Genomic DNA, 27,230 nt, shown 5'->3' on the forward strand with positions numbered 1-27,230 from the left:
GTACCAGTGCTTATCATTAGGAGAATTGTCTGAAGAAGCTCAAGAATCTAAGAAAAAGGACTACAAAAGATATAGATGTATGAACACCTGCAAAGTATCACGAGTTAGACAAAACGAAGACCTTTTCAACATGTTAGCTATCTCTTCTCATCCAGTCATATCATCTATGAGGTATGTAAGAAGACAAAAAGATCTCACAGATGCGTATAGCTCTGAAATGGTTGCTTTGTTAGATATATGTTCCAGTGACGATGACTATGTTAAGATAAAATAAGTTTCTCATTTCTTATCACAACAATGAAAAAGATATTTACTAATGAATTTTGTTACTTTATTGAAAAATAAGATATCTATGTACAAGTTAATTTTTTATTTCAAATAAAAGAATTAATTAATTTAGTAATTTATAAATATATACTTTTCGTTATTGCATTTCTCTAAAGTTTATCAAATTTATTTTAAAGCTTAGGCATTTCGCCTTCAAACGAGTATTAAATTTTTATAGAAATCTATACGTCTATCGAGTTTGGTACAAATTGGTAAAGCGGTCACTAAGATCAAACTTTTTAGCATAAATGGGCAGTGCCACTCCCCTTTTCCAAAATTCGTTGGCTGTTTAATCTTTAGCTCAAATAAAATTTCATTGAAACACTTTCAATAACTTTTAGTTATTAATAAAATACATATTTGGCTTGTAAATTAAAAAAAAAAAACATGTAAAATTTTACGATGAATTTTGAAGCACCTTGTTATTGTGGCACCAAGAACGGACATTTGAGTTTTATAAGAGTATTGCCATTTAAAAGAAACAATACGTCTATCGATTTTGGTAGTTATTGATTACGTGACTACTTAGATACAATTTTTTATCATAAGTGGGCAGTGCCACGCTATCTTATCAAAATCATTAGTTTATCTTATTTAATGCTTAAATACGTCATTATAAGAAAAATCTCATTTTATGTTTTTTATTTTTTACATAATTAGCTTTCATTTGCATGTTAAATTTTTAAAACATCTTCATTGGTTCAAAAGTTATGATTTTGCAAAGAAAAAACTCAAAAGGCGCCACTGTGCGTCGGTGCAATGCGTTTCAAGCTTAAGCTTTTTATAGATTGCTAAGTGAATAAATTTATCTACACTTATGAAATCGTTCCTGAAAATATTAACACTGCTAAATTTCAGTATGCATTATAGGTAAAAGACTAGAACAGTCTAGAATTTTGATCCCATTCCATTGGTTTACCTGCCAGGGTAATTTTAATAAGCGCGGCCAAAGGCCGCCAACGCAAAAAGGTGTTCTGCGCAAAAATACTATGGATGCTACCCCCGGTTTCGGAGGTACCCGGGGTCATTTTTCAGTTTTTGGATAATATTTTTGAGCGGGTTAAAATTTTTATTTTCCGCCTTCGGATTATTAATACTGATGTTAAGACGCGTCGTTTGACACCTAGCTAAGATGATATTTTTTAATGAACGTTGTGATAGCGCGCTGCGCTCAAGTGGACCAATGAAACCTGGAGGCTAGCCCTGTTCACGCGATCGATTAATGTATATAAAATTTCATTATTTGTTTTTATGCCGCTCAGCTAAAGCGAGAGAGAGCCAAGCGTCGTACTCAAATGAATAGAACAGAAACAAACATGTTATTCATTAATTATTAAGAGCACGGAAAACTGACTTTTTTATAGAAAGAAGGGAGTCCGAGCTATCCTTGGCGGAACTATACAAGGTGGCAGCACAGGGACAGCTGATTTGTACTTTTTTAATATGATTTGATACATCAACTTCCGGCGCAGTACGATTTTGACATTAGTCTATCGATTTACAAAAACAAAGTACTTGGAAGTTTTATTTATGTTTGTAGGTATGTCACTGTGCTTGCACTTTGTATGGTTCCGCCATGGAGCTATCAAATGTGTTTGCGTAGGAGTTATAATCTTTGCACAAACACCGGAAAGGTTAGGTTCGAGATTGGTTCTACATTGTCTCGCAGAAGATGTGTCTCGTGTAGTCCGAGAAGAAACACAAATATCTGTCTCTTTTATAGAAAAAAAGGAAGTCCGAGCTATCAAATGTGCTTGAGTGGGAGTTATAATCTTGGCACAAACACCGGAGGGGTTCGTTTAGCTAGAGATTCGTTCTATATTGTTTCAGCAGATGAGGTACGAAGTGTATCGTATCCGAGACGGAACACAAAAGTTCACGTTGTTCAGAAGGAATTGGCTTGAAATTAATCCATTTAGTAGTTATGTCATAAATATTACACCAAGCATTTCCTTTCGACTAGCAAGAGTGGGAAGATTGATAAGCTTTAATTGAGGGCGGCACCGCTTAGAAAAACTTTATTCTAATTGAAACAACTTTTTTTCTAAATTTTTGACATTACTTTGCCCGGGAGTTGAAATTATAGCCCAATAATTCCCCTCCAAAAATATGAAGGTCACTTTGTGGGGAAATGAAGATTGTTCCGTGTTTTTTCTCTTTGAAGCTTGTGGGAACAACATTTGAAAAATTTAAATTTTTATTTTTAAATTTACAAATTTTTGTTAAATAATTTTTTTGAAAAAGACGGAAAAGCACTATAAGGATCAATTGAAAGGAGCGCAAATTTGAAGAGAAGCTTGGCCTACATCTCTTCGGAGGTAAATCGTACCAAGTATTTGTGTTTTTATTAATTTTTTTTTCGAGTTCTACACACTTCAAATCCGCAAAATTAATTAAGTAGATATTTTGATCTGAAAAATTTAAGTTTGACATTAAAAACGCCCATAGTATTCAATATGCAGTTATAATCACCCTAAAATCTATATTAACTCCATTTAAAAATTTTTTTTTTTTTGAAATTTATATATTCTTCACTTGTTCCCAAAGCTATTATACGCTGGGTATAAAAAACCATCAAGTTTGACTCACCTATGCGGAATACAAAAATAAATTAATAGCAAACCGGAAAATTAAACCTCCTATTGGGCTTTCAACTTCAATCGATATATTTACTTTTATATTGATTACTTATATTGATCCAGGCAATATCCCGTTATTTGGTCCGAAATGCAGTCGAAAACATCGAATGCTAAATCACAGCTTTCTCCACTTTCTGGAAGTTTGCGACGATTCACGCGATATTTTATGGTAACTGCTCTCAAGCAAAGGTTTACAGACCGCAACGTGGCCATGAAAAATCCATGCTCGTTTACTCCTTCAGAGTAAAATTCCACCAGACCGTCAAGTGTTGGCCAACCAAGTTTGTCAATGGCATTGTTCTTTGCGTAAACACAGTGCAGCAGACACTGTAAATATTACAAAAATAAGAGAAGTCATAAAATACATACCTTTAGAAAAGATGGTACCCAACCAGCTATTTCCATCTAATTTTATTACCTATCTCCAAGAAGTAACAATTTTGGTATGTTTTGCAGTTACTGAGGCGACAACCGTTCATTTTATGAACACAAATGTCACTTTAACAGATTTTTTGCTTTCAAGCAGATACAAAGACGATGAACAACTGTAAGGAGGTTTCATGTGAAAGTGAACCTGGGCGTGTAAATAATTTTTCGTATAAAACTAGAAATAGAGTGGATACAAATATTGTAAGAACTTCAAATCAACCTTAAAATATTGAACTGAATCTCAAAGTTAATTTTCAATACCTCTGTTTTACTCTTAAAGTTAAGTGCTGACTTAATAATTTCAATTAGGTTTAAATAGCCTGTTTTGAATTTTGTGATTTACTTCTAACTAACGTAACTCATCTTTTTTTAATGAAGCTGATTTAAATACCAATTTATAAAAGTCCTTATTCTTACTATTAGATGTATCGACCAGTATTAGCTGTGTCCCACCCGTGATATAAAAAGTCGAAAGTTGTTATCCTCAATTTTTTAATTTCATATTTGTTATACAATGTTTAAAACTCGTTTTAAATATATACAACAATTCAGATTTGACTTCTGTGAAGTTACTTAGAAACTGTTCAACAATGAAATATGTCCCACTCGTGACAAGTACGCAGAAACATTTGTTAATAATAAATAGGCATTGCTAATTCGCCATATAATCCTCATAGTGATATCAACTAACTAGTTCCAGTAGAAATTTTAATCAAAATCCGACATCTATGAAGTTGGTTTTTTCATGGCCCTGGAATCTGAGTTAAAGCCTTAGAAAGTAAACATTTTTAAAATTTTCCGTAACTCAAATTTATCTAGCCCATGAACTGATTCCATGCCGTAAATCATATTTTGAACCTTTGGGATACTTTTGAACCTTTTTCTATTAACAAATTCATTAAATGCTTATAATTTCCGTGACAAATGCTGTCCCGTCACTTATATTTAGGTTTTCAGCCATGAAACCATTTAAGAAAAATTATTTATTTTTACGAAATTTTGTGTCTGAAATGTTCGTTTATGTAAAATATTGTTACGAATATTAGCAACAATAAGGTGTACTGCCATCTCTAAGCCGATGCTAAGCAGCGCCTTGTATGCACATCCATAAATCAATCAATATGTATCTACATAAACGAATCAATCATTATGTCTACACATATGTACGTACACGCAGCGGAGAAGATATGCACAAACACATGCAGATATCTTATCTGATATGCTCCCGAAAGTATGCAATTGTAATTGTGAAAGTGTCGCTCACAAATACTCGCGCATATGAGAAGCTATACACGTGCATCTGTAGTTATAATTATATGGCAGTAACTAAGTAAATTCTGGAAGCGCCTAGAAGATGCAACGAGGAAATCACAGAGTATAAAAGCACCAAAGGTGGAGGCGCTACAATCAGTTTCAATTAATCATGCTATCTGTCGGGCAATAGTAGAGTTATTTATTTTGAAGTACTTTAATAAAGGCCATTTTGCATTATTAAATATTGGAGTTATTTATTCAACAGTTTAGTGATTCGAACTTAGCAGAAGGTTGCAAATAAGAGGAATTGCAGTAAAAATCGTTACAATATTTAAACATAACAAGCTACTTTCTTATAATCGCAGAAATTTTATAATATTCTTTTATCTTTTTTCAGTTTACTATTTTTCATTTATAATAATTGTAAAAAAGGGTATATAGCAGGAAGTGGGGGCAAATCAATGATTAACTTTATAAAAGTTGAGCAAAGGCAAATAATTCTTGTACGCGGTTATTTGCATTTCTAGACTACTTGACATATCATCTTAAATTATGCAAAATACAGCAAATGACAATTGGAAGGCTTTGCTGGATAAGTGAGCTTGGTAAACTTCGGTGGGAGTTTTACTGAATTGGGATAAACAGATTATTAAAAACTTGGTTCCCCGGCTATTTAATAAGCATCAGATATTTCTAGAAGAGATTGCTGACATGCTTTTTTGGGGACGGACAAAGTCGTCTCTACCAGCATTGTTGACTAAAAGCTGCAAAGCAAAGAAATCAATAATATCTACTCTAAATTCTGTTAAAATTACAATTCTTATGCCAACGAATAAACATATTTATTGATCATAATAATTATCAAGCAACGTAAAAAATAAAAAATTGAAAAATAATTATTGAGGGAAAGATAAAAACTAAACGTGGACAAAAAACTATTATCTAACAAAAATTTTTCAATTTTAAATCAAAAATCATTATGAAGCAACGTTTATGTGATAAAACTTAAAACAATTGTTTTTGTTTTATCGGCATATTGATAAAGGATTCAAGGTTCGATTCGAGCTCAAGGCCAGAACAAACATTTTTTTTATGAATAGCTGCGCAGAGAGCAGGTTGTCTGAAAAATTTTAAACTTACTATTCCAAAAACAAAATACAATCTTTCAATTATAGAAAAATAAAAAAAAAACAATAATTATCATTTAAAAATTTCAATAAAAAAATTATTGTTCTGGCCTTGAGCTCGAATCGAACCTTAAAACTTATAACTATTATGACCCTTTTTTTAATATTTCATTTGAAGGAAGTTACAAATAAGTGCTGGGAAAGTTTCTTCTAGCACGAATTAGCTATCAGGAAAACATATTGTTGCAATTCAGCTGATTGCAATTTTCAAATACATTTTTATGACTGATTTAATGAGGAAATAAATTTATTCGGTTTATTTCAAGGATTTAGTACTAAGTAAAAGTATCCGAACACGAGAGAATTAAACTTAGCAAGTTTCGCTCTTGATGAGAATAAATTCTTTGAGAGAGTAAATTATGAATCTGGAGCATAGTGTACCATACAATGGCAACCCTTATTTTCCGGTTATGCCAACTTAGCCGAGTGCCTGTCAGAAATAAGTCAACACACTTGTACTTATACACAATGTTATGGACAGTTTATGGTAGAATTTCTGGCCGAAGACACCTTTTATTATTATCCGTAGCGTTCCATTGAGTCATCGAGCTCTGAACCACGATCAAGTGTCATTGGAACGATCCGGATCAGTACTATGAGATTTGACCGCACGTAACTAATGTGTACACATAATAGGGTGCCTGTTATTTTCAACTTTGTTTTCCCGAATCGCTACAAAAAACTTTATTTAAAAAGTTAAAACACTAATAACTAGTATAGCTCTTTAAACCATACCACAAATGCGATATATTTTCCATATAAAATTGTATGGAATTTTTGCGCTTAAAACAAAAGCTAGAGTGCTAATGCTTAGCAAAAAGGGCGGCAGTTTACATAAGTCAAAAAATGTCAAGAGAGGTAACAAAAGAAGCGTTTTGAACTAAATAAATATCGTCCCAAGGCTGATGTTAAATATTTTACTTCTGTCAGGAGCTTTGTGCAAAAAGCAACTGCACACTATATTGTGGTACTTGGTGCGTTTTACCTCCGAGGCGATTTAAGCCATGCTTCTGTTCCAATCTGCGACGTGCTCTATTTTATTTTTTCATACAAATTGGCGGGCGAATTTTTGAAGAAGCTTTTCTTAGAAATGCCATCGGAATGTTTGTCAAACCACACAAACCACCCCGAAGGGCGAAGATGCTTAGAAAACTCTTTTCCGTTTGAAAACTCTGTTTTCTATATTCACGATCTTGCTTTTCAAGGGACTTGAACCAAGGACCTGCAACGTATGACCGGCTTTTTCACACATATGAATGGGTCAAAACGGCCGATTTCTTAGATTATGACCACAGTTTGACTGAAGATGTTTTCAAAATCAATTAATTCCTTTTTTGAGCATGAAAACAAGGCATTCTGGCTAAAACAAAATATTAAACTCCTAAACATATTAGAAGTTGTTCAAAAACTTATACTGTGATGAATTTTCGTAAAACTGAATGAGGCGCGTTTTACAATATTTGATTTATATAATTAAATTATTTTATTGTTCGAAAAAACTGAAAAGTATTAAACATACTGGCTGTTAGTATAGTTATTTCGGTTCTGCCAAATAATTCTTCAGGTAAATTTGTATTTTTCAAATGAGAAATTATATCCCCTCCGAGTTGAGACTCGAACTCGAGTCGCCAGCCATCTAATCCTGCATGCCTACTATTACGTTACTGTTTCCTGCATTGCATGCTGCTTAATTTAGTTTTAGTTGTTGTTTAATATTACATACTTTACTTTTTCGCTGTAGTAGAGTTGATTTAATCTGGTTCTATGTGCTATTTAACCTTTTGTGTTTGTTTTGTGTTTGTTAAACAAGGAATGTCTTCTGTGCTATGGCCTGGTTATGATCTTGGATTTAGTCGACCTTTTCTATGCGCATTTTAATCAAATGCAAAGAACTATGTGCATTAATAATAAGCAAAAAGTGCACAATAATTCCCTGAGGGACCACTGTCCATAAAATCGCGTAATACGAATCACGATGAAAACTTCCTACATCAGAGGCTTTAGGTTTTACCAATATTATAAATATATTAAACAAATTGTGAAAATAAAAAAAAACTCAATTCCTCAATGGAAAATACAACTTTGTATATAGAAAATCTTAAACATGGGTTGAATGCACCGGGCCCTTAAACCTCATGAAGACTAAATATTTCCATAGGATTTTATAAAAGTAATAAATGTAAATTATCTGTTTACATCCACGTTTACACCCACATATCTATATGTGAAAATGAGTAAGAGCAATTACGAATGCTTCTGCTTGCCATTGAACTTAATTACACGAAAGCGCATGCGCATGGGTTCTATGTGCATTCAATACAATTTAAATAAACATATATATCTACGAGAGGTAGCACCTAAATTGAAGTTCAAGGATTTCGTCACCGATTATCTTAATCAAGTCCATAGACCATACTCCAATGTTTGTATTAAGTTCGCTTCTTAAGTCTTATGTTTCTCGGTAATGTTCATTTTATCAATATACTTGTTATACCCAGCTGTACTTGTACAGAGGGTATTATAACTTTGATTGGATAACGGTTGGTTGTACAGATATAAAGGAATCGAAATAGATACGAGGGTTGCTATTTATATTTTCAGCCTAATAATGAAAAGACAGTAATTTATTATCGAAAATGGCTTTATTGTTTTTCGAGGTATTCTCCATGATAATCAATACACTTTTGCATGCGTTCAAGCCAATTATCGTAGCACTTTTTCCACTCCGATTGAGGTATCTCCAAAACATGGTTTTTGAATGCATCAACGGCTTCTTCAGGCGCCAAAAAAACGTTGGCCACGCAATTTATTCTTGATTTTCGGAAATAAAAAGAAGTAATTTGGCGCCAAATCGGGGCTGTATGGAGGGTGACTCATTAATTCGACGTTTTGGCCAGTCAAATAGACGGTTGCTTCAGCCGATTTGTGAGAGTTGGCATTGTCATGATGAAGAATGATCCTTCGTTGCACCTTTTTGTTCCGTATTTCACCAAGCACTACTGGCAAACAAATGGTTGTGTACTATTCGGAATTCACCGTTCTTCGTTGCTCTACGTAGCCACATGTCCAGTTATTCCGAAGAAACAGGCGATCATTTGCTTCGAAGTGCTTCGCGCACGAATCACTTTTGTCGGATTTGGCTCATCTTGGAAGACCCATACAGTGGATTGCTGTTTTGTTTCGGGCTCATACGCATAGATCCAAGATTCACCACCTGTATAGATGTTATATACGGCTTTTGATGCATCGCGACTGTATTTGTTGAGCACTTCTTTGCACCAATTGACACGAGCATCTTTTTGAGGTTTTGTCAAATTATGCGGGATCCAACGCGAACAAATTTCTTTCACAGCTATATGTTCATGCAATATCTTATTGATGCTCGTCATACTAATGCCCAGGGATGCCTCAATCTCACGATAAGTCGTATGACGATCTTGCAATATAAGTTCGCGCACAGCGTCAATATTTTGTTGCACAACAACTGATTTTGGACGACCTTCATGACTTTCGTCCCTGAGCGAACGGCGGCCCCGATGGAATTCGTTATACCAGCATTTCACGGTGGAAGTAAGTTGTCCAAAGCACTCCTGTCTTGATAATCTACGTCGAAAATCGTAAAAAATCATTGCACGAAAATTTTCACGAGTTAATTCCCTTTTTGCGCTGAGATACAATTTCTAAGTTACTGTAAACAACACAAGTTGTGATCAAATGTGAAAATTTTCTGAAGAAGGTTATGCTTAAAAACGTCAAACTTTCAATTGAAAACGGCCGGCAAACAATTAGTGTTGCCAAGGTTCAAAATATAAATAGCAATCCTCGTATAGACTTCCATATATCAAAATCATCAGTATCGAAAAAAAAAAAATTGATTGAGCCATGCCCGTCCGTCCGCCCGTCTGTCCGTTAACACGATAACATGAGTAAATATTGAGATATCTTCACCAAATTTGGTACACGAGCTTATCTGGATTGGTATTGAAAATGAGCGAAATCGATTGATAACCACGCCCACTTTTTATATATATAAAATTTTGGAAAACACAAAAAGCCTGATTATTTAGTAAGAAATAAACCTAGAATGTTGAAATTTGACGTTTCTATTGCCCACTCAATTTTAGTATTTGTCACCAATCCTGATACTTCTCGCTCCGTATTAGGATTGTAGACCGCATAATCTCCTGATGGGAAGTGTGTGCCTCAAGGGACTCTTCACTACTGTGTGACCATTCTCCATCGTCCTTTTTTTATCAGTCCCTGGACTGCATTTCCCATACATAGGACTTTCCTCAGTTTCGCCGTTTCAGTGGAGCATTCTATGTCGGTACAGAACTTCTTCCATGAAAACCGCTTGATTTGTTGATTTCACGTTTATAGATCCTTAACAGATCGCTATATTCGTCCACTCCTCGCTTTCCGGTGATGGTGGCCTTGCTTTCCCCTTTGAATATTTTCAGAGGACAAGCTTTGTTGTACGCAGTTGTCAGCGCCTTTGTTAAGAAGAGATAAGAGGAGTTGAAGGAGTGCACCAACTTCTCTACGGTGGTGACTTCTTTAGGCTGCCCAGTCCTCCTGATACACATTTCTGAAATTTGTAACATTTCGTTGCCCTAGGTTTTCTAAACGTTTCCCCTTCTCTACCCTCTTTAGGGGAACTCTGAAGCTAATATATGCATAAACAAATATCAGAACTCAATGTGATTTCAATCGTACCCTGCAAAAATCGCGAGTACTCCATGCATGCATGTATGGAGTACTCGCTATGGACCAACCGACTGCTCCAAAATTAACCACAATTCATACAAAAAATATGGTCCAATTCACATTGCGATGTCCTAGGACTGGACCATATGCTCCAGCTCCGCATTACATCAGAGTAATCCATGGAGTACGCACAGTCCAATAAACATCGTGCAGTGATTACAATCGTTAAAAACGAGCAATGATCGGCAATGTTCGTGTAGAAACATGAGTTGGTCCATTGCTGCATTACAGTGGAGTATAATAGTAAGTACTCCAGTGGACCACATGATCCAACGATTTTTGCAGGGTATTGCTTGACGTATAGGTGTCCCTATTGGCCACCTGTAGACATACTTACTTACTTAATTGGCGCTTAACCGTTTAAACGGTTATGACCGTCTAACAAGACGCGCCAGTCGCTTCTTTTCTCTGTCAACCGGCGCCAATTGGTCACTCCAAGGGAATTTAATTCGTTTTCCACCTGGTCCTTCCAGCGGAGTGGGGGCCGCCCTCTACCTCTGCTTCCATAGGCGGGTTCCGATAGAAACACTTTATTGGCCCGAGCGTCATTTTTCATTGGCATAACATGGCCTAGCCAGCGCAGCCGCTTCGTTTTAATTCGCTGGACTATGTTGATGTCTGCGTATAGCTCGTACAGCTCATTGTTGAATCTTCTTCGGTACTCGAAATCGCCAACGCGCAGAGGTCTATAAATCTTTCGAGGAACTTTTCTCTCGAACACTCCCGAGCCGTTTCATCTGATGTTGTCATTGTCCATGCTTCTGCACCATATAACAGGACGGGAACAATAAGTGACTTGTAGAGTATGATTTTCGTTTGCCGAGAGAGGACTTTACTTTTCAATTGCCTACCTAGTCCAAAGTAGCATTTATTGGAAAGAGTGATTCTTCGCTGGATTTTCGAGCTGATGTTGTTGCTAGTGTTGATGCTGGTTCCCAAATAAACGAAGTCTTTTGCTATTTCGAAATTATGGCTGCCAACAGTAGCGTGGTTGCCAAGGCGTATATGCGCTGACTCTTTGCTCGATGACAGCAGGTACTTCGTTTTGTCCTTATTTACCATCAAACCTATCTTTACCGCTTCTTTTTCCAGTTTGGAGTAAGCAGAACTAACGGCGCGAGTGTTTAGGCCGATGATATCAATGCATCAGCATATGCCAGTAATTGCACGCTTTTATAGAATATTGTTCCAGAGCGGTTAAAATTAAAGAAATCGCACGATAGCGGGTCACCCTTTCTGAAACCTCGTTTAGTTTCGAACGGCTCGGAGAGGTCCTTCAAAATTCTGACTGAGCTGATGGTGTTTGTCAACGTCATTTTGCATAGCCGTATAAGTTTTGCGGGGAAACCAAATTCAGACATAGCGACATATAGGCACCTGTAGACTACTCTGTAGTCTATAACGGAAAAGGAACTTATATAAAAAATAAATGTAAGGCGCGATAACCTCCGAAGAGATCTAAGGCCGAGCTTCTCTTCCAATTTGCGTCGTGCTCCTCTTGATTTTCCCTACAAATTGGCCGGACGGGACCTACATGCTTTATGCCGACTCCGAATGGCATCTGCAAGGCAGATGAGTTTTCACTGAGAGCTTTTCATGGCAGAAATACACCCGGAGCGCTTGCCAAACACTGCCGAGGGGCGACCCCGCTTAGAAAAATTGTCTTCTAATTGAAAAACCTTATTTCTAAAATTTTGATGTTGCTATGCCCGGGAGTTGAACCCAGGGCATACGGTGTGATAGGCGGAGCACGCTACCATCACACCACGGTGGCCGCCAACAAAAAAGGAAAAGGAACTTACCTCTATCATTAATATCGTTCTCTCCCATGCGCTGTGATGCGCATTCGCATCCGCACCTATGACAAGCCGTCCTCTGCACGCTTCTTGATCCACCAGCCTTTTGAACTCCTATGGTTGGGCGTCCACGTTATGGGCCATATAGCAGGATGTCATAATAAGGGACCGTTCTTTCTTTCCCTCTATTGCGAATACCGCTAGGTCTTTGGTGCTAAAGTTAGATAGAATACACGAGTATAGGTGTTTCATTTCCGTTTCTCCCTCCCCTGCTCAAAGCATCTTTGTTAGACACGCAGTATGTTGTTGTTGTTGTTGTATTAACGATAAAGATGATATATGAATATGACCACATTAAACCTTCTAGGCCATCCTGCCCTCCACACCCCCTAGTTCCATTAGGAACTTGGAGTCGCCAGAGTAAAAAAAATAAATGTAAGGCGCGATAACCTCCGAAGAGATCTAAGGCCGAGCTTCTCTTCCAATTTGCGTCGTGCTCCTCTTGATTTTTCCCTACAAATTGGCCGGACGGGACCTACATGTTTTATGCCGACTCCGAACGGCATCTGCAAGGCAGATGAGTTTTCACTGAGAGCTTTTCATGGCAGAAATACAATCGGAGCGCTTGCCAGACACTGCCGAGGGGCGACCCCGCTTAGAAAAATTTTCTTCTAATTGAAAAATCTTATTTCTAAAATTTTGATGTTGCTTTGCCCGGGAGTTGAACCCAGGGCATACGGTGTGATAGGCGGAGCACGCTACCATCACACCACGGTGGCCGCCAGAGTCGCCAGAGTATCGCATGCTAAATTTGTGTATAATACACTCATATTTGTAACGGGATTCCCCCTGCGTAGGTGAGGTTGACAATTGGGTTGTGGAAGCTTTGAAGCCATAAAGCTTTGTATTGCGCTTATCAGCCCCTTGAATCTTAGACACGCAGCTATCTTTAAGCTATTTGTCTACTTCCCACATCTCCGCATCTACGCCTATAAATGTTATGCGCGATAACTTCCGATGAGATTTTAGGCCGAGCTTCTCTTCCAATTTGCGTCGTGCTCGACCTACTTGTTTTATGTCCATTCCGAACGGCATCTGCAAAGTAAATGAGAGCTTTTCATGGCAGAAATACGCTCGGAGTGCTTGCCAAACACTGCCGAGGGGCGACCGGCTTAGAAAAATTTTCTTCAAATTGAAAAACCTTGTTTCTAAAATTTTGATGTTACTTTGCCCGGGGCGTGAACCCAGGATCCTCGGTGTAGGAGCATGCTACCATCACACCACGGCGGCCGCCAATTCGCCTATACCACCTCCCCTGATTTTATCGTATTGAGGCTATTGTCATGAGGACTCCTCTTTTTAAGGCGCATTAAAATACTTCCTGCACCCAAGGACATTTTCCCAAGTAAAATATATCCTCCGATTCCTTATTAATTATAATAATAATAAGTGGCCGCAACGGTTCGGGATATATTTTAATCCCATGTTGGTATATTCGGGTTCTGCCGCTGCAGCATGTTAAGCGTGTCTTCTGCTTTCATCACCTTGGCTTTTCGTTTCATGGAGATCGAGGCTCTTGTTTTTGAAGATCTGGAACAACTCTCTGCAACCATTCTAAAGTCGCGTTATTGGTGCAGGTCATCAGTTTTACCCCATTGTGCCATCTAGCTGTTTCGAAGGCTGGCATCGGTCTGGTTGGCCGTTATTACCTTCCTCTTCCTGTAATACAGCTAGTGTATTACAGCTTGAGGTACATGGCTTGAAGGTTTCTCGCAGCAAAGTTTTTGTCAGTGAAAGATCTTCGATATTCTTCCGCTGTCTCACGGGCCCATGCCGAGCGATCGCTCTCATCGTTGGTTGGGCCAACCACTGATACTTGATGTGTTAAGTGAACTCCAACTCCCTATCAAAGGAACTAACTGCACATGTGCTTTATGCAGAAAAGTTAATGCCAGATTAACATAGAACGCTTTGATACATTGCTTTACCTGGCATATGAGTAGTATATGTATATGGTGGCACATGTCTTGCTACACAAAGTATGCGGAATATAAAGCGAGGCAAAAATTTGTGATATTGCTGTGCCAACTCGAGCCAAAGCAGCCTATGTGGTTTGGATCGTAAGCGTAATGGATGCCCCTGAGAATACTTACACCTGCTATACGTTTATCCTCGAACGGCACCAGAGTGGGATGGTAGATGGTGCTATGTGAATCGTAAGCGATCCGACGAATGCGGTGCAATAAACGCTTCACTTGTCGTCTAGAATAGTCATTGTGATGAGGATCATAGCCAGCCGGTAAATCGTAAACCTTTTCGTCAATCTGTGAAGGAGCTGTTGCTACTGCGTCTCCTGATCCGGATCCAGTTATATCGTGCTCAGCCGACAACACACTCGAATGATCGCTCATTAATTGCAAACTGTCGTCGTTAGCATCCAGTTGTTGGTAACCCCTGTAAACGTCCTGCTTAATCATTTCATATGCTTCTGTAAAAATATATTTTTTATAATCTTCGAAAACGTGTATTTAATAATATGATTATTTACCGCCAATGAGTTTATTCTTCACATCTTCCTGACATTCTGGAATAAATGTTTCTACTCGTCGTGCGGTTCGCGGTGGATTCAGACATCGGCTTTTCTGCAAGCAAAATAATAAATACAAAATACAAAATTTCAACAATTTTGTGCACTCTACAATTTTATGAGCCCTAAAGATTACCTTTGTGAGAAAGTGATTATAAGAGCCATTCACAATAACGGAAACATTGCATAGAATGGCTAACGATACATACATTCGATTAACTGTACTAGATGCCATGATAAATTCTTCAATCACTATATATATATATATGTTTACATTATTGTATATAAATAATAAGAAATATAGTTTTTTGGTATATACATATGTGAATGCTTATATGTATATATGTACCTGGGTATGTTTATTTAAAATGCCTCTAATGGATAAATCTTAGTTTTCGTAAATAGTTAATTTGGTCAGAGAAAATTTGTTGTGCACAACCTTATCGTATGAAGAATATGGATTGAATAAAACGAAATTAATTTTAAAATATTTTTCAATGTCACCACGAGCAAGAGCACCAGCGAAGGAGCTGCATCAATGTAAATTCACTTTCATCTGAAAATTACATGATCATTCGAAGTAGCAGCAACAGTTGTTATTGCAACTGGCTTTGCAGCTTTTGGTTGGTGGTTATCCCCTTAATGTTGCCAGTAACATTAGCAATTTCAATGTCAATGTTGCACTATAAATTTATGTATGTTGCAACAATGCTACTTGAAAGGTGAACCTGTTACCGTTAGCTGCGGATAAAACTGTTTTAAATGCCATACACCGACATGATTCATATAACAGACTTACGCTTGTGTGTTGGAGTTCATTGACAGATACATACATATGAAAATACTTTAATGCATAAGTGCCTTCATACCTAAATATATTTAAAAAGTTAGCACTTTTAGCAAGTTACAGCTTTCCTTTTTTCAACCTTTAATTAACCGGTCAATCAAGCATGATATGATTTTTTTAAGTAGTTTAAGTCCCAATAGGCACGGTTATAAAACTTTCGATTGAATCAATAACAAGTTGAACACTACCAACTGAGGATGGCACCACGCGAGTGCCGAAACTATTTTGTATTGCAAAGTATTATTGTTTTTATAATACAATAAAAATATATTAAATGAATGAATACAAGAAATTAAATATATTAAATGACGAAAAGGAGTTTTTTGTATTTTTCTGCTTCACCAAATATTTGCGTCGTTTAGCACTCAAAACAAACCTATAATTAAGCTACTAGAATTGTTTAGCCAAAAAAATTAACGTAACTTTTTTTTAGATTTTTGATGTATTATGCATCTGTCGACCAAGCCAATAGTAGTTTAAAACCAAACAAATTTTTCTCAATTGTCAATAAAATTAAAAAGAATGGGTTTAATATTCGGTTTGTTTTTCAAAGTTGACTAAGTTCTATTGTGTGTGTAGATCGAAATTGCTCAAGTCCGATCAGCTAGTGCATATTGTAGCAAGTTTTTTGGAATTTTCAAAGTCAAAAAAGGTGCGACCTCTGACGAAAATTTATCAAAACTAACGAAGTCCCAATGGTTTCTTTATGGTTGTTTTCAAAAACGCCAGAGTCTGCCAAAAAAACTTGTCTATTGCAAAAATGGTTTTCTTTGCAATGCTTCATTTAGCAGATTTAATGATTAGCTAGGAAATATTTAGCTCAATTTGTCCAAAATTTCCGTATAATGGACTTAGGCGAATTTGTTATATATCTACTCATTTGTAATATATGATAATCATTAGCATAAATACCAAAGACTTAGCGAAATATAATTTTTCGTTACACATTAATAACCTTATAACTATCAAAAATGGTTTAGTTTAAGGCGCTGATTGCACCCACCGTATAAACAGAGCTATTATAATATTACACACATTCATAAATATCCGCCAAAAAATTGTTCCCTTACTTTTAAAATGTTGGTCGTTTGATTGAAAGGCTGAAAATGTGTATAGAGTTTTCTTGTAGACAAAATTTCTTATAATAAACATTATTTTGGAGAGTAGATAACAGAAAATCGTAGAGTAGATAACAAAATAATTCAGACTCTTATTATAATATTACTATGCTGAATAACCTTCTGTTAAGATGACTTATAATTTTTTTTTTTGTGGTACTTACGTATTTACATTCGTTAGAATATTTTTTGTATTTGTGTGCCCTTTGTTATATAATATTAGTTTATTTCCAGGCGCCCCTATTATTTATTGCGGAAAACATTAATTTTTATAAAAGTGAATTATTATTTAATTAATTCCGAAATCAGACCACAGTTCTTCGTCAACTTCTAGCATAGTTGGGCATAGTACACTAAGCGTTCCAAAGTTGTTTCCGCTAAAAATTGTTTCCTACAATTCACTAAATTTTATTGGAAAGAATTTTGGGGAACAACTTTCACCACAGATGCAATAAACGTGAGTCGCCGTATTTATATGAAAATCTTTTCAAACCAACCTTAATATGATGTATTTGCCCGATAAATACAAATTTTGTTCACGACAATATCCTTATCGGGAAAATAAGTTTTAACAGTTATATGAGAAAACTTGAGTGGCAAATAATTTTTACTTTTGAATGAAAAATGTTATTTATTAGCTTATCACGTAATCCAAAAATTAACAAGTAAGGAAGTCTACGTTCGGGTGAAACCGAACATTACATACCCAGCTGTACACTTGAAATGCTGTTGTTGTTTGTTTTGTGTGCTTAATAGTGTTACAAGGCTGCGCAATAATACATATACATTTGGTTCTATTCTGAACTAATTTTTCTTCGAGTTTGGCTCCCGAAACATAGACAATTGCTTAGTCATAAAATGGGTGGTGCCACGCCCATTTTTTAAAATTTGAAGTTTTTCCTATTTATTGTTATAAATCCACTTGGGAAATAAAATACCATTGATATAAAGCTCTTTTTTTGCAAAGATATAGCTTACTTTATTCGTCCACGACCCTTTTAAAAATCTTTTATATAAAAGTGGGCGTGGTTCTTAACCGATTTCGTTAATTCTTCAAAGCATTCCTTATAGTAAAGGCAACCTCTCTGTCGAATTTTGTTATGATAGGTTTAACGATTTTTGATTTATGATTAATAATATTTGTAAAATTGATTTTATCACAAGTGGGCGGTGCCACGCCCATTTTATAAAATTTTTCAAATTTTTATCAAGAGTCTCAATATCAGTCTACATGTCAAATTTCAACATTCTAGGTGTATTTTTACTAAATAATCAGGTTTTTTATTAGGTTAATGTTATATATAATGAATTTCATATTGAAACCGATATGCATTGAACCCGACCCCTCCAGATTTTGATGAAATTTTGCATGGAGGTACTTTTTATCTATACAAACACAACCTCATTCTTAGAAATTGCATTTTTCAAAAATTGTGGGCGTGGCAAGGTGTCAAAGTTGTGAAAAATGCGTGAAAAATGTGATAACTACGGAATGGCTCAACCGATTTCAAAGATCTTGGTACCATTGGAAAGGTATTCAGATAGTCTTTCGAAAACATAAACTGTAAGAAATTTTTAATACACTGAAAATTTTTTTTTTTCAAAATAAAATTTTAAACTTGAAAAAAACTTCAAAGGCCAAGCGATTTACAATAAATTGAATATTTTTTAGAAAGGTCTATTTAATATATATAACATATCCAAAAACTAAAATGACTTTTTTCTTTCTTTTTTTTTATAAAAATTTTTAAGTAAATTCATCTCTCTATATTTTGATGTCATAGTACATTTGAGCTGTGATAACTACAGAATGGCTGAACCGATTTTAAAGGCCTTGGTACCGTTAGAAAGGCATTCAAATAGGCTTTCGAAAACGTATACTAGAATTTTAATTTAGCCGAAACCCCAGTTTTTTTAAGTTTTTTAAAAACTAAACTTGGAAAAACTTACAAAGATCAAGCATTAAAAAAAAATGCTTTTCAGTGTAATAAAAATTGTCCAGTATATGATTTAAATAGCAGATTAGAGTACGTTTGCTGTGGTATAAAGGTCTTTGAAATCGGCTGAGCAGTTCCGTCCTTATCACAGCTCAAAAGTAACATAATATCAAAAATAAAGAGATACATTTACTTAAAATAAAAAAAAAGTAAAAATACGCCATTTTAGTTTTTGGATATGTTATATATATTAAATAGACCTTTCTAAAAAAATATATTTTATTTTAAAACGCTTGCCTTTGAAGTTTTTTGCAAGTTTAAAAATTTATCTTTTTGAAAGCCGATCTGAATACCTTTCCAATGGTACCAAGGTCTTTGAAATCGGTTGAGCCATTCCGTAGTTATCACAGCTCAAAAGTACCTATTACCGTCATTTTTCATGCATTTTTCACAACTTTGACACCTTGCCACGCCCACAATTTTTCAAAAATGCAACTTCTAAAAACGAGGTGGTGTTTGTCTAGATGAAGTGTACCCCTATGCAAAATTTCATCAAACTCTGAGGGGGTCGGGTTCAAAATATGCCTTTTTATAGGTTTTGATATCAAATTCACCATATATATATATAAAGTGGGCGTGGTTATCATCCGATTTCGCTCATTTTTAATACCAATATATTCTGGGTCCAGATACGCTCGTGTACAAATTTGGTGAAGATATCTCAATATTTACTCAAGTTATCGTGTTAACGGACAGACGGAAGGACGGACGGACAGGGCTCAGTCAAATTTTTTTTCGATACGGATGATTTTGATATATGGAAGTCTATATCTATCTCGATTCCTTTATACCTGTACAACCAACCGTTATGCAATCAAAGATATAATACCCTGTGTACAAATACAGCTGGGTATAAAAATTAAAATTAATTTTATATACTTTCATACGGTTATAAATAAAATAAATAAATGTAAGGCGCGATAACCTCCGAAGAGATTTTAGGCGGAGCTTCTCTTACAATTTGCGTCGTGCTCCTTTTAGTTTTTCCTATACCTACTCCGAACGGCATCGCAAGGCAGATGAGTTTTCACTGAGAAGCTTTTCCTGGCAGAAATACAATTGGAGTGCTTGCCAAACACTGCCGAGGGGCGACTCAGCTTAGAAAAATTTTCTTCTAATTGAAAAAAACTTGTTTATAAAATTTTGATGTTGCTTTGACCTGGGCATGAACCCAGGATCTCCGGTGTAGTAGGCGGAGCACGCTACCATCACAGCACAAAAGAGAAGTAAAATATGTAAAAATAATTACTTTCGTGTAAATTTATTTTCGAGTTCGACACGATTTCATAAATTTACTTTCAAGAACACCTAATTTCGCCAAACTGCCTCAATGTTGTTGTGTGAACTTTACTGTTGTCTTTTTTCAACATTTTCATGAGATTCTTATGGGTGAAGACTTCGTATTTGCTGGATCTTCAGCAGGGACGAAATTCACATAAAAAGATAAAATCGGTTTGCATTTACATATTTCCATGAACAACCACGAAATATTAAAAACAAATCTGTCCGGTCACCTTTGATTCACTCTCCGTACGCATCTCCACTGTATGTCTGTTTGATGTAGTGAAACACTAACCTGATTTAAAGTAATCAGTAATGAGGAAAATAAGAAACAATGCCATATAACTGTAATGGAAATTGGCGAGAGCTTCACTCTTTATTAATGGCCGACTAAACTGTTTGAATATTGAATGAGGCATTTTTTTGATTACCGCAAATTGAGAAAAACAACTAATTATGTAGTTCACCAAGAATAAATTGGTTTACAATAAAAAAAATAAAACAACATTCATTATTTGTGGTGTAATGCAGTTAGAAACCCCTGTATTAAGAGTACTACGTTTTTCCAAACATTTATGAGCTCACTATGCCACCCTGATCTATGTATTTAGTATCTAATAAGATTTCGTGGATATGAAAGAATTCAATATTTGGTGCTTAACCGCCCAGGCGATTTTGGCGGCTCCGCAAAAGATCACGCTAGCTTTCCCTGTTTCGCGATAGCTGACGACAATTCGGAGTACCATTAGAGGTGAAATCTTCCTCTACCTCGCCTTCTCAGCTCAACAGAGGTCCCCCTCTGACGTGCCGGATCGTAATTTTCCATTTTCATAAAAAGGCTTAGTCAAGAAGGTATATCCCTTATTCGTTGCACTATCAACATTGAACGGTCTTCAATACAAACCGTGGTCATAAGGTAGGGAACCACAAATGTTCCGAAAAAGTTTTATCTTGATCACTGCCAGAGCTCACGACATCGTCAATGATTCCGAACCATACATTACAATAGGCGATTTGAAGAGTATGATTTGCGTTCGTCTAGAAAGGACTTTACTTTTCGATTGGATTGAGTAGGTCAGAAGTAAAACTTGTTGAAAAAAATTATCTCCGTTAGATTTCCGAGCTGACATTGTTTTCGCTATTACTGCTAGTTTCCAGATAGACGAAGTCTTTCAAGGTCCTAAATTTTTATCCACCCATAGCGATGGGGGTGCCAAGTTGTGAGTAAGCTGAGTTGGGAGTTGCCTTTTCCCTAGTCTCGTTTGGTTTCGAATGGGTCGGTCCTGGTGGTCTCAACTTCCTTTATAGCACCATTGAAAGAATTTACTTAGGTCGCTTTTATGAACCACGGTAACTCGATTCGCTTGGTGAGTCTTCCTACCTGAAGTATTTTGATTATCTTCGGTAAATAATAGTTTTGAGAAAGCCCACGCGGTAATGATAATTTTACTATGTTTAGGTTCGCCAAAAGCTCGAGTTTATTTATCTTACATTCCTTGACATTTTCTAATATAAATTTATCCAGAGAACGTTTCCTGAAATTTGCGGCCATACGTCGCTTTCGATCACAGAGTACACATTGTCACATTTGGCTCAATAAACCAAAACTCAATTCATACCCCAAACGAGTATTGCATTAATTAATATTAAGGTACAAGCCCGACCATCTGGGGAACTATTTAATATGACCACATTGAACCTTATTTGAAGAAAGTCTGTCCAATTTTGAGGTATAACTCTTTATGGTTTGGAATGTGATATGCCTGAACTCGGATCACCATTAAGACCTTTTGCTATTCAGAGTTCGTAAAACAAGAAATCAAAATCAGAAAAATCAAATCTTTTATCCTTGCGGCTATGTAGTATAGAACCCTCTACTTATTTTTTCTAAAGAGGAGGGCGGGTTTGTTTATATCAATAAAAGAAAGAAACAAGAAAAAACAAATAAATGTAAGGCGCGATAACCTTCGAAGAGATTTTAGGCCCAGCTTCTCTTCCAATTTGCGTCGTGCTCCTTTTTAATTTTTCCTACGAATTGGCCGGACGGGACCTACTTGTTTTATGCCGACTCCGAACGGCATCTGCGAGGCAGATGAGTTTTCACAGAGAGCTTTTCATGGCAGAAATACACGCGGAGTGGTTGCCAAACACTTCCGAGGAGCGACCCCGCTTAGAAAAATTGTCTTCTAATTGAAAAACTTTATTTCTAAAATTTTGATGTTGCTTTGCCCGGGGTGTGAACCCAGAGCATTTGTGTGGTAGGCGGAGCCGCAAAAAACATAAATAAATGGCAACATTTATTTAGCACAGAAGAAGAAACCCTAGGAATGTTTTTAAACATACATAGATACTAGCTAAAGGTTTTACACAAAATTTTATTTCAAATAAATGCCTGATATTTGTCTTTCAAATCTAAATACATATTTTACTACAATTTGTTTAGTATTTCACTACGATCTTGCAGCTCATTGGTTCAAACCCTGATATGCACAATTCTATAACAAGTCGAACGAATTTTTATAGTTTTCGAGCTTAGCCAAAGACAGACCATAACCTCTTCAAAGAAAGAACATAATGAATTAATATTGTGTGGTAATTATTGATGCTGAGGTTAGCTAAAGCATTACTTATGCAATCAAACTCTCTCCAATTTGCTTTATTACGTCTAATTTACAAATTTCGGTTACAGGGTTAATCGATTCCCATAAAGAAAGTAGGACCAACGTTTTTTTTCCTACATTGAGGTTGGGTATATATTTTAAAAATATTGATCCGGAAAATTAATCAACCGAAAAATTTTGATTTTCTATGGAATGCTCGATACACAAATGCAATTCGTTTCATAATCAATGGTAAACGTAAACAAGTTTTGCACTTCATTCTTACAACGGGAGATATGGGAAACGGTGTTATATTAAATGGTCTTACCACAAAAGCAGAGCGAGGCAATTACATACATACATACGCACATTCGTAATTTGTATACTGGCAGCAACTACTGGGGCAGCCGGTAACTTATAATTACATTTAATTGCACTTAAACTTCAACTCCAATTTCATTTACGGCAAATTAGCATTGTCTTTATGATATTCAATTTTATTTTTAAGAGCCAAGTTTAGAGTTTTCCTGTTGTTCTGTCTACGGATCAGCGCATATCCGGATACATTTTCAAAGCCACTCAATGAAGATGCCGTAAATTGACGCTGATGTCGTTGACGCAATGCAGACACTGGCCTAGAGCAGAATACCCCAATTGGGGAATTGATGTACCGACTGTTAGCTTCATGTGTACTAAACTTCGTATGTAGAAAAGAGGCAGGCCTGAAGAAAATTAGCGCCAATGCATTTATAAACTGTGAAACTTGTCTTGATATTGAATACGTGAAAATTCTGAGGATCAACTTCTATAAATAAATAAATAAAATTTGCTTGTAATTGGCTATAGAATACGATCCCCCACAGTATATCAGATATGGGTTTCTCCAACTAATTGACAATCTTGTTAAATGAAAAACCAAATCTGCCCAGCCCAACTAAAGCATAAGCACACAAATGCAGGACAACAGTTAATCTGAACAAGCGACATTGTTGTTATCCTCATTCCCCACAAGCACTTTATCTTGTCATTTTATATTTGAATACAAAGTTTGCATACTCGTTTAAGATAGAGGTTAGGTTTGAAAAAAAATTTTGAAAACAGTGCCAGTGCCAGTGCCATTGCAATGGGAATTTTTCTAACAATGAAGAAACATAATATATACACACATACATACTTGCATACAAATAGAAATACAATTTACGATGCTCCCAAAATGCACAGCAATCAGAATCGGGTACGTGTCGATCTTAGCAATAGAATATATTCTCTCACCAATCGTCTTAATAGTCAACAGCCCACCAAGTGTTTCTGCTACTGTTTCAATGTTTCTTTTATATCTGCATGCATACATATTTATATTTATGTAAGTATGTATATATGTATGTACGTATGTTTATAGGCTCCATACTAAAAGCACGATCATTTTGTTAGTAGAAGATGTTTCAGCGTCTCTTGCCAAACAAAGCTATTGTTGCTTTCTCTTGGCTTCTGTGGGTGGTCAGGTTGCTGCGGATTGTGTGGTGGTTTCAACAACCAATACAACAATGCTTCATATATTCCATCGGGCGATCACACCCTGTCTACTCTTCCTCTGTTCCCATTGTTTGCTGAGAACAGAAAATTGGCATTTAAATACGAAGATACTAACTTACAGAATACTCAGTTGCTTGTTTGTTCTTAACGTTTTCGGTTCTTTCCATTAGCAGTTTCCTTTCGCGTTCCGTGTCAAGGCTTCATTATTGGATTAATTTGGAAAAGGATACATAACATATTGTGTAGCATTAACCGATAAGATTTTGTGGAATGCTAAACATTTTTTTTAACTTAGTTGGAGTTTTGTGTTTCAATGTTGCTGTGGTTCGAACCGAGATCGAGAAAAACATCATCAATGAGGATGGATCATATTCGTTTCGGTAATGAAAATCATACGGAATTTATATGAAATTGTGTCACTTTTAAATATTATTGTACAACATTTGAATGAAATAGCTATAGTGAAAAATTTAAATACTTAAAAATTAAACAAATTATCAAATAAAATTTGAGAAATAAACAACTTTACATTATGTGAAAATACCAGTCTTGTAGTGAAACCATTAAAATAAAAAATTCAGTGCATATATAACGAAAGACAAACTCTAACATCCACAATCAATGATTGACGCTTAACCGCGGGATTGGGAGAACCAAAGATATCATGTCTTCCTTTCCTATATTTTCTGCTACTAAATTCGGGTGCCTTATCCATTCCCACAACACGATTTATACATCGATGCCTTTGGGCTCTTATTCATAGCACTATATTCATTCATTAGTTGGGGGTTAACTGCCAATACGATTGTGGCCGTTGCATAACAAGTCACGTCAGATATCCCTGTCTCGTGACAACTAATACCAATTGGGAGCACCGTCCGAAAACCTCATTAAAAAGGATAGGCAGCCGCCGTGATGTGACGGTAGCGTGCTCGCCTATCACACCGATGGTCCTGGGTTCACGACCCAGGAAAATCAACTTAAAATACATTAGGAACATATTTTTAAAAGGGGGTCGCCCCTTGGCAGAGGTTTGGCAAACTCTGAGTGTATTTCTACAGCAGCATAAAGAGGAGTCGGCATGAAACATTTAGGTGCCGTCCCGCCAAAATATGGTAAAAAAAATTGCTTCGGGTTAACGCCGAGCGTCATTTGCAAAACAGCTGAATTTTTATCGACAAGATTTTCATGGCATAAATACGTTGGCAAGGGGTGGCTCCTTAAAGACAAATTTCTCAAAAATTTTTTGATGTCAGTATTTTGTAAATTCAATCTAGGTCCTTTAACATGGCGGGCCAGCATACTAGCTATATCCCACGGCCGTAGGCAGAATAGCCCTGCAAAAATCGCGAGTATGCATGTACATGCATGGAGTACCCAGTATGACACAATTAACATTGCGATGTCCTAGGACTGGACCATATACTCCAGCTCACCATTACATCAGAGTTATCAATGGAGTACTCCAGTATGACACAAGTGGACCACATGATCCAACCATTTTTGCAGGGAGGACATTAAAAAACTGTGAAATATAATATCATATAATATTCCAGAGATTATTTTACGACTTAATAAGTTCCACGAGTGAGCTATGAAAAACTCCTCAGATTTCATTTTCAAGCTATGTGGCTTTAGTTACTGAGATTCTGAGACGGATAGAGAGGAGTAGTGTGCACACGCGCATTCATGTTTCCCATACCCTTCAGAAGCGTTATTGTCAATAAAAAAAACAAATACAAAACTAAGACAATTTAATTATGAGAAAATTTTGAGTCACAGAAGTGGTTTAATGTAGGTTTTAATTGGTATTTCATGTGAAAGGATAATTTTTAAATACAAAACTTTTTAAACGGTTTTATTTAGCTTGACTTGACAGGGTGGATGGCCGTCCGGCACGAATTTTGTAATTGAAATTTAAGTAACTTCCAGACAAGCTGCAAGCTTGAAACTTGGAATATAGTTCAGAACCCGATGACAATGCAATAATAAGAAAACAAACTCCGATAGGTGGCGCATGGATCGGAATATTTCAAAATTTCGTATTTGTGGTCCGATTTGGTTCATATTTGGTACACATAATATATACATGAATAGAAAGCGACCTATGAAAAAAATCGCAGCTAAATGCCGCAAGGATCGAGATATTCAAAAAAATCGTATTTGTGGTCCGATTTGGCTCATATTTGGAACACATAATCATTACAAGAATGGAAAGCGACGTATGAAAAAAACGACGCTAGGTGGCGCAAGGATCGAGATATTCAAAAAAATCGTACTTGTGGTCCGATTGGGCTGATATTTGGAACACATAATACATACAAGAATATAAAGCGACATATAAAAAAATCGCCGCTAGGTGGGGCATAGGATCGAAATCCTATTGAAGTCCGATTCGGTCCATATTTGGAACACATAATACTTACATGAATAGAAAGCGACCTATGATGTCCGATTTGGCTCGTATTTGGAACAAATATTACATGCAGTCCGGTAGAAGTGACATCAAAATATTTTGGATTTCGAGGAGCGACAAGCATACGTGGCGCAGATCGAGTAAAGTCTTTGGAAGGATTATGTATTGAGGACTTAGATTGTAACATTTTGTCAGGAAAGAGTCCTTGTAATAATGCGTCACTAAATGAAGTAAATATAATGAGAAATAATAGGCAATTAAATAAAGGCTAAAAAACTTGAAAACAAAATAATTAAAAAAATTTTTTTAAGTTAAACGGTTTTACATGAAGTAATAATAATACTAAAAGCTAGAACATAATTAGGTAGGTCCTAGGTACTAGTCATCACACTCCTCATCAATCTAGGGCGTTGATCAGACAATGGAATAAAAGCGTTGGACGCGTCAAATTT

The 27,230-nt window shown here is 36.1% G+C and overlaps 2 protein-coding genes across 3 annotated transcripts in view; one reads left to right on the plus strand and one right to left on the minus strand.

The window, feature by feature from the left end:
* Positions 1-2,411: 2,411 nt before the first annotated feature.
* The window catches only part of Obp73a (Odorant-binding protein 73a), a 372,527-nt gene continuing 347,708 nt past the window's right edge, over positions 2,412-27,230 (minus strand). For both annotated transcript variants that reach the window (XM_067791030.1, XM_067791031.1), the window contains exons 2-4: positions 14,948-15,041; positions 14,553-14,887; positions 2,412-3,293 (exon numbers count right to left, since the gene is read on the minus strand). In XM_067791030.1, coding sequence (XP_067647131.1) covers positions 3,012-3,293; positions 14,553-14,876 — 606 coding nt within the window. In that variant the 5' untranslated portion in view covers positions 14,877-14,887; positions 14,948-15,041 and the 3' untranslated portion in view covers positions 2,412-3,011. The remainder of the gene's footprint in view (positions 3,294-14,552; positions 14,888-14,947; positions 15,042-27,230) is intronic.
* LOC137251925 (uncharacterized) overlaps positions 24,513-27,230 on the plus strand; it is a 30,862-nt gene continuing 28,144 nt past the window's right edge. Inside the window, exon 1 of the mRNA XM_067786950.1 lies at positions 24,513-24,742. Within this exon, the coding sequence (XP_067643051.1) occupies positions 24,633-24,742 (110 nt within the window). The 5' untranslated portion in view covers positions 24,513-24,632. The remainder of the gene's footprint in view (positions 24,743-27,230) is intronic.

This window comes from Eurosta solidaginis, chromosome 5 (genome assembly GCF_040869045.1).
Source record: "Eurosta solidaginis isolate ZX-2024a chromosome 5, ASM4086904v1, whole genome shotgun sequence".
Classification (NCBI taxonomy): Eukaryota; Metazoa; Arthropoda; class Insecta; order Diptera; family Tephritidae; genus Eurosta; species Eurosta solidaginis.